We start from the raw sequence: 8,611 nt of genomic DNA on the forward strand, positions 1-8,611 counted from the left end.
GCATTTTATAGTGTGGTAGTTGCATATGTGTTGCATGCTGAACAGATCCAAGCCTTGGAATCTCCTGTTAAGGGTTCTCATGGAGGCAAGCTGGGAAAAACCCCAAAAGTTCAGGCAGCTCCGGCCCAGCAGGTAGACCATGCCTGGGCTAAACAACCAACCTGGTGTTCGAAGTGAGCACATGCCATATATTGGTACACCACTGACCCCTACTGGAAAGGGTCAGGGAGGAGAGCATCGGTATCAGACAAATGAACACATGCCATAGCTATATTATTGCAGACGTACGTTCATGAGGAGAGGCCTATGGGAAGGGTTGTAACTACCCCCACATTGTAAATTTGAAGGGGAAACGGTTACAAAAAGAATGTAATTGGGGTCAGGGAAATGATGAGATGTAAAAAGGCAGGGGTGCAATGAATAGGAGATAAATAGGAGTAAGATGAGATAATAAGAGACGAAAACATGTCTATGGCCTTGTGGCAGGCGGCATGTGATGCACTGGGGCGGGAATCTGTGTTGCTGTTCATTTCCGAGCACAATTCGAAGTATTTAAAGCCCTAAACGGCCTCGGTCCAGTACACCTGAAGGAGCGTCTCCACCCCCATCGTTTTGCCCGGACACTGAGGTCCAGTGGCGAAGGCCTTCTGGCGGTTCCCTCGTTGCGAGAAGCCAAGTTGCAGGGAACCAGGCAGAGGGACTTCTCGGTAGTGGCACCTGCCCTGTGGAACACCCTCCCACCAGATGTCAAAGAGAAAAACAACTACCAGACTTTTAGGAGACATCTGAAGGCAGCCCTGTTTAGGGAAGCTTTTAATGTATAATAGATTATTGTATTTTAATGTCTGTTGGAAGCTGCCCAGAGTGGCTGGGGAAACCCAGCCAGATGGGCGGGACATAAATAAATTATTATTTATTATTATTATTATTATTATTATTATTATTATTATTATTATTAAAGATGGTGCTGCAGATATCGCTTGCAAGTTTTGCTCTGAGGGGCACAAAAATGCTTTCTCTCATAAGGGCCATTGAAGTGAATGGGAACTGCACAAGAGCGCAGACTGAGGGGAGTAGATAGACTCTTCCTTAGACCTTACAAAGCTAAAAGTATGGACCATTATCAGATGATGTGTCTGTCGCAGTAAAATATCTTCATCCATAAATGTACAAGCTCTTGCACAGCCTCTGTTCATTTAAACAGGCCCTGTGCAGGAGAACTTCCTGGTAGATAGTGCCCCATGTTACATTACGAAAAGCCTCCTCCCTTGCATTTTTGTCCCCGGCCTGCAATATATATTCCTGGGAAGAGAATTGTGTTTATCTTCCTCAGCTGTTGTCTCACTGTGTGATCTTGCTTGGCGCAGAAGTAGGTGCCTGAGTCTGCTGGCTGGGCTCCCTCACAGAACAGAGACAGCCGCTTATTCTGTGTTCCAGGGCTCCTGAAACGGTCTTTAAATTCCTTCTCAACATCAGAATTTCCTGTTGAATAGATCACCAGCTGAAGCTGTGCATGCGTCTTCCGTTCTTGCTTGTACCAGTACATGTTAACATAATTGGAATTTTTTTGGGAACAGTCTAGGGTTACATTGTCCCCCTTCTTGACCACCATATCTGGAGACTGATCAAGAGCAGAACCTATAAGGGCAAAAATGCAAAATAAAAGAGTTGAAAGATTTAATCGTGAATTGGACGTATAAAGGGAGAATTGTGTGACATAAGGGTCCCGCCCCCCCCAAACACATGGATCCATTTGCGCCCAGCAAATTTATGTGCCTAAGTTGTGATGTTGTTATCACAATACGAGTGACTATTCAGAAGAGGCTGGAATTAAGAACTATTAATTACTGTAACTCCTTTCCCACTTTGATGCTTTCAATATCTATAAGGCAAATATCTACAAGCATATCACACACACACACACACACACACACACACACACACACACACACAGAGAGAGAGAGAGAGAGAGAGAGAGAGAGAGAGAGAGAGAGAGAGAGAGAGAGAGAGAGAGAGAGAAACATTGATATCCTCTGTGGATTAGGACAGAATGATACCAACACCACTTTCTTGTTTTAAAAAGAGAGGGAGAAAAAAAACAGACAGAGACAAAGAAAAAGAGAGAGCAGCAGAGAGCACAGAGGTCAGAGAAGGATGGACAAGGGCTGGAAACATACAAGTTTTCTCAGAGAATTGACACTGGCAATGTTCCCCATGGCATGTGCATTTATCCTGCATGGTCACTCTTCACCCATTTGAGATAGGTGTGAGATGAAGGGATCAGTATGTGGAGCAACTCCCTTTTAAAGCTATTGTATTTCTCCAGTCATTACAGCGAGTGGAGGATTAAAACCGGTGTTTCTGCTGGGCATTAGAAACGAGACCCGATCTGGGAAAGCCTGGCTTTATATCATGGTGACTGGACACTTACCTGATGAGAGCAGTAAAGCGACAAGGAGATGGAAGCTCATTGGTGGCAAGGAGTGTCTCTGCAGACTGAGCCAACTGGAGACACAGCAACATCTTTGGCACCCATCAGCGACCGAATGCAGCAAAACACAGGTGGGAGAACAGGAAGTCATGTGGCAAAGGAAGAGGAAACCACTTGATGACTGTGAATGCCTGAATGCCTGAACCAGCAGAGTATCATAGTAACTTTTTGAACATATCATGTTGTTGTTGTTTAGTCGTTTAGTCGTGTCCGACTCTTCGTGACCCCATGGACCATAGCATGCCAGGCACTCCTGTCTTGCACTGCCTCCCGCAGTTTGGTCAAACTCATGTTCGTAGCTTCGAGAACACTGTCCAACCATCTCGTCCTCTGTCATCCCCTTCTCCTAGTGCCCTCAATTTTTCCCAACGTCAGGGTCTTTTCCAAGGATTCTTCTCTTCTCATGAGGTGGCCAAAGTATTGGAGCCTCAGCTTCACAATCTGTCCTTCCAGTGAGCACTCAAGGCTGATTTCCTTCAGAATGGATAGGTTTGATCTTCTTGCAGTCCATGGGACTCTCAAGAGTCTCCTCCAGCACCATAATTCAAAAGCATCAATTCTTCGGCGATCAGCCTTCTTTATGGTCCAGCTCTCACTTCCATACATCACTACTGGGAAAACCATAGCTTTAACTATACGGACCTTTGTAGGCAAGGTGATGTCTCTGCTTTTTAAGATGCTGTCTAGGTTTGTCATTGCTTTTCTCCCAAGAAGCAGGCGTCTTTTAATTTCATGACTGCTGTGAACAGATTTAATTTCATGAACAGATCATAGGGTTTGAAAAGCTCATTTCCCCCCAGTGCTCTCCAACCTCCATACCTTTTCCTCTGAGCGACAGGAGCTCACGGTTGGCAGGACAGCTTTTATTTTACCGATACCATAATGTCTCTGTTCAAATGTAGGTGCAGCCACACTTTGAATACTGTACTGTGAAATGTTCTGGTTGGCACACCTCAACAAGGCAGATGGTTGCACAGCTGGAAAAGGCTCAGATAAATGCCCAACAAAATGATGGATGGGCTGGAGCAACTCCCCGTGGAGGAAAGGTTACATTGGGGGCAGTTTAGTTTAGACCTGTGGTTCCCAGCCTTTTTGATATGCCAACCCACCAGTTCAAATTTACGTGTTATGGTGACCCATTGTTTTATTGTCACGTGAATTTTGGATGTTTTGCTCTTCAGCCATCAATTATGTGCATTTCAGCTGCAAGTTTGCCTATTTTACAACTGTAGCGTGAGACATCCAAGGAAAAGTAATAAGTTGCCGCAAGGTGCTCATATAGGGAATAGTTTTGAGTGACTATTGTAATTTCCCTCTGGTGTGCACTTGACACGCATCAGAGGAGAGCTGTCATAGCCTCCCTGCATGAGCACCTTGTGGCTGATCCCAGGTGTATAGCTCAGTCGGTTAGAGCGTGGTGCTGATCATGCCAAGGTTGCAGGTTCAATCCCCGTATGGGGTAGCTGCATAGTCCTGCATTGCAGGGGGTGGACTAGATGATCCTCAGGGTTCCTTCCAACTCTACAATTCTTATGATCATTGGTGGATCTTTAACAAGAGAGCAGTTTCCAAGTGTTAAAAAGTAGGACTCGAGCCTTTCTTGTGTTCTGTTGCAAATGTCAACGCAGCATTATTATCATATGCCAACAAATAGTCGTAAGAGGTAGTCATCGTATCAGTGAAATATTAAAAGCAATAATAGTTTTGGGTTTGTTCATGAAGCCCTGTGAAGAACCAAAGGTGAACTGTCCCGGAAGCTCTGCAAACATCATCTTGGTCGTCAATTAATTGGCAGATGTAGCAATGAGCTCATATATTCACTTGCTTTCATAGAGGCTAATGGGCTTGCTCTGATGCTAACCTTATCTGTGGGTTTGAGGGGCTGGGCTCTGAGCCCAGAAAGAGGAATCTTATCTGCAAGATTAGGGTATTTGCCACCCATGCTCTCATTTGGTCAGGTGGAGAGATGGGAAGTTCTGGCCACAGTGCCAAATGCTGTTTTTTTATATAAAGAATGTATGAATGTTTGCATGAGCGAGGACAAGCCATATACTTGCCGCAATGTCTGTCCCATGTCTGTAAAGGCTGGGAGACCTGGCAGACTGATCTGCTGTAAGTCTCTACACCTTTCTTTTAATAAAGCACCAGAATTGATCACTGTGGTTTTTTTACATCCTTCTTTGGTATCCCTGCACCCAACCACTCCCACGAGCCCTTCTTGGGGCCTGCAGTCCAGAACAAGCCCACAACCCATTCACACAGGCTTTGCAACACACAGGTTGGGAAAAGCTAGTTTTAGACCCACCATCTGAGCAGCTCATTCATACTGAAGAGTGCAGCACCTTCTAGTGGACACACACACCTACAACCACCAACTGGCACCTTTCCTGGAGCAAAAGTTTATCAAGTCTGCAAAATGCCTCCTTATTTTAATTGCAGGTTAAAAGGGGTGGGGGCCTGAAAAGCAGCTTTAGTTATCGGAATTTGCACTTACCTGAATTTTACAATGCCACTCCCCAACTAAATATTTGCAAAAATGCATATCATAGGGGAGAGTGTGCATAAAAATGCATATATTAGGAGAAATAACTAACAAAAATGCATTGTATTAGGGAAAGTTGCTTGCAAAAATGCAGACACTCATCAAAACTTCATGTAAGAATGTATTTATTTGAAGACATTTGTGCTAAAATGCTGATGAATAAGGCTGGAAAAAAGAAAAACTGAGAGAACTGAAAGGAGCAGACCCTTCCATCCCTACTAGCAACAATGTTTTCTCTCTACCCCCCACCCCTCATTTATTTGCTTGCTCACTGCCTTATGTAAACTGCTTGAGTTTCTGTGTATTAAGCAGCGTATACTGTACATAGTATTAATGAATAACTGCTACCTTGAGACTTTTCATTTATTCTTCATAATGGTCTTATGTTACTTATATCCCACTTTTCCTTCGAGTTGCTCAGGGTGGTCGACAAGATCGATTCCCCCCCCCCCCCTGACAATTAATGTGATCTAAATTAATGTGATCCGAAAGTACTTAATGCTGGCAGGATCATGCCTTTGGGTTGTTAAAGTTATGTAAATGCCTGTACAGGACATCTGGATGAAATAGCCAATTCATTTTAGTGTCTGTTCTTTGAGATCCACCAGGGCAACAGGTATTTCAGGAATGCCCAGGTTGTCTGACACCCCGCCCTCTGGGTTCTGTTCCATCCTTTCCTCTGCCTGCCCACCTCCCTCACTATCAGTTCCTGTCACTTTATTCCCTTACACAATGAACTGACTAAAGCAGCTGTCACTCACAACCACTGGCTCCTCCCCATCTGCGTCAGGGCACGTGTCGCTCTCCCCTTAACGACACGGATTCTCAATGCATCCATTGTCACGCAAGCAGACTTATATTTCGTTGTTTTTCTTCACTCTCTGTTCTGTGCCAGGTCTTAAGTCTTCTACAAGTGCCCTTTTTATTATTTATCTCCTTTAATACATCTTAATCTCTCCCTGTTGCCACATAGACATCTTCCTCTTCCTGAAGGCATCTCAAATGCCATTAAAACACCAGAATGGAGACAATGAGCCTTGCTCAAGGTTTCCCTTTCCAAGAACCATGTTATCCTTATCTCTTGGTTAATCCATTACTGCCTGTTATTCTTCAATATTCTCCCTTTCCAACATACGAGAAGCAGCCCGCAAATCAAATACAGTATATTCCTGTGTATAAGACTACTTTTTAACCCAGGAAAATCTTCTCAAAAGTCAGGGGCCGTCTTATACGCCGGGTCATATTTCTTATACGGCGAGTATATCCCAAATTCTATATTTTAACTGGAAAAGTTGGGAGTCGTCTTATATGCCCAGTCGTCTTATACGCCGGAATATACGGTACATGCTTTCCTCTGCAGAATAGCTTTTCTGCACCTGAATTGAGACAAAAGAATAATATGACCAAGAAGGAGAGAATTTGCTTAAGGTTCATGTGTGATCAAGGAGTATTCCACCTGGTTGCTCAGTACATAGCATAACACCGGTCCTGAGAGATCCAAACTGGCTCCCAGTACGTTTCCGAGCACAATTCAAAGTGTTGGTGTTGACCTTTAAAGCCCTAAACGGCCTCGGTCCGGTATACCTGAAGGAGCGTCTCTACCCCCACTGTTCAGCCCGGACACTGAGATCCAGCGCCGAGGACCTTCTGGCGGTTCCCTCGCTACGAGAAGCCAAGTTACAGGGAACCAGGCAGAGGGCCTTCTCGGTAGTGGCACCCACCCTGTGGAATGCCCTCCCACCAGAGGTCAAAGAGAACAACAATTACCAGACCTTTAGAAGGCATCTCAAGGCAGCCCTGTTTAGGGAAGCTTTTAATGTTTGATGGATTTCTGTATTTTAGTATTTTGTTGGAAGCCGCCCAGAGTGGCTGGGGGAACCCGGCCAGATGGGCGGGGTATAAATAATAAATTATTATTATTATTATTATTATTATTATTATTATTATTATTATTATTCTGCCTTCCATTCTTCTGGCCAATGCATACAAAGGAACTGGGATGAATTGACACCCATTTTTTCAAATCGAGGTAAGCTTGTATCAATATTGTATCACTATTACTTAATGAATTTCATATCTTCAAACATATTAGACTACCTTGTATTTAGGAGTTTGTTTTTGGCTCTTTCTCATTGATTTATATTGGCTCCGCCACACTCATGCACACGCAACACACAGGTACACAGTGTGTACCCTTAAGTCCGAACATGTCCACACGCCATAATATCCTTTGGCTTTCCTTAGCCCCTCTGAAATTATGAGCAAAGGAAGCTAACACCAAATGTGTTGGCGAAACTTTCAACTTCACAAAAACAGGACCGAATGCCAAATCCATGGACTAGCGAAGTCCTTGCGGGTCTCTCATCTAAGTAAATAAAATCCGAGATGAATGATGTGAGCCAGTTGAAATCCTTTCCTAAGACACAGATTAAGTGTCCTCTTCTCAGTTTTCTCCTTTTCCAGCAGATTAGTATGATCAGCCTGTGGTGGCTCAGTTAAGAATTAGGCAGCGAACAAGCACACATTCTGCATGCTAGAGATTGGTGGGCAGGGCTAAGGAGGGAGCTTTGATTGAATTATGTAATGAAATCCAAGGAACAAAGAGTAGTACAGGCCATTCACTGCACCAAAGCAATTGGTTATCAAGGGCCAATTTTCCTATCAACTAGTATTCAAACCCTGGAAGCTTTGCATCCTTTGGCCCTTCCTGCCCTGCTCCCTTCAGCCAAAGGCAAGAGAACTTTTCTCTAATTTATATTATAATTAACATGCATAATATTAATTCAAAATGTTCAAAATATTAGTTCAAAATTAAGCAGGGCAAAGGCTAATAGAGTTCTGTCAAGAGAACAAGCTGGTCATCACAAACACTCTCTTCCAACAACACAAGAGACGACTCTACACGTGGATATCACCAAATGGGCAGCATCGAAATCAGATTGATTATATTCTCTGCAGCCAAAGATGGAGAAGCTCATGATACAGTCAGCAAAAACAAGACCTGGAGCTGACTGTAACTCAGATCATCAGCTTATTATAGCAAAATTCCAGCTTAAACTGAAGAAAGTAGGAAAAACCACTGGGCCAGTAAGATACAATCTAAATCAAATCCCTTATGAATACACAGTGGAAGTGAGGAACAGGTTTAAGGATTTAGATTTGGTGGACAGAGTGCCTGAAGAACTATGGATGGAGGCTCGTAACATTATACAGGAGGCAGCAACGGAAACCATCCCAAGGAAAAGGAAATGCAAGAAAGCAAAATGTCTGTCCAACGAGGCCTTACAAATAGCGGAGGAGAGGAGGCAAGCAAAATGTAAGGGAGATAGGGAAAGATACAGGAAACTGAATGCAGATTTCCAAAAAAATAGCAAGGAGAGACAAGAGGGCCTTCTTAAATGAGCAATGCAAAGAAATAGAGGAAAACAATAGAATGGGGAAAACCAGAGATCTGTTCAAGAAAATTGGAGATATGAAAGGAACATTTCGTACAAAGATTACCATAATCAAGGACAAAAGTGATAAGGACCTAACAGAAGCAGAAGAAATCAAGAAGAGGTGGCAGGAATACACAGAGG

General features: G+C 43.7%; 1 gene segment (V, D, J or C); it reads right to left on the reverse strand.

The window, feature by feature from the left end:
- Window positions 1-1,249: 1,249 nt before the first annotated feature.
- Window positions 1,250-2,529, reverse strand: LOC118097936 (T cell receptor alpha variable 5-like). The segment is given in 2 exon segments: window positions 1,250-1,638; window positions 2,432-2,529. Coding segments are annotated over 2 exon segments (429 nt in total).
- Between the last annotated feature and the right edge of the window lie 6,082 nt (window positions 2,530-8,611).

This window comes from Zootoca vivipara, chromosome 16, assembly GCF_963506605.1.
Source record: "Zootoca vivipara chromosome 16, rZooViv1.1, whole genome shotgun sequence".
NCBI classification, from domain to species: Eukaryota; Metazoa; Chordata; class Lepidosauria; order Squamata; family Lacertidae; genus Zootoca; species Zootoca vivipara.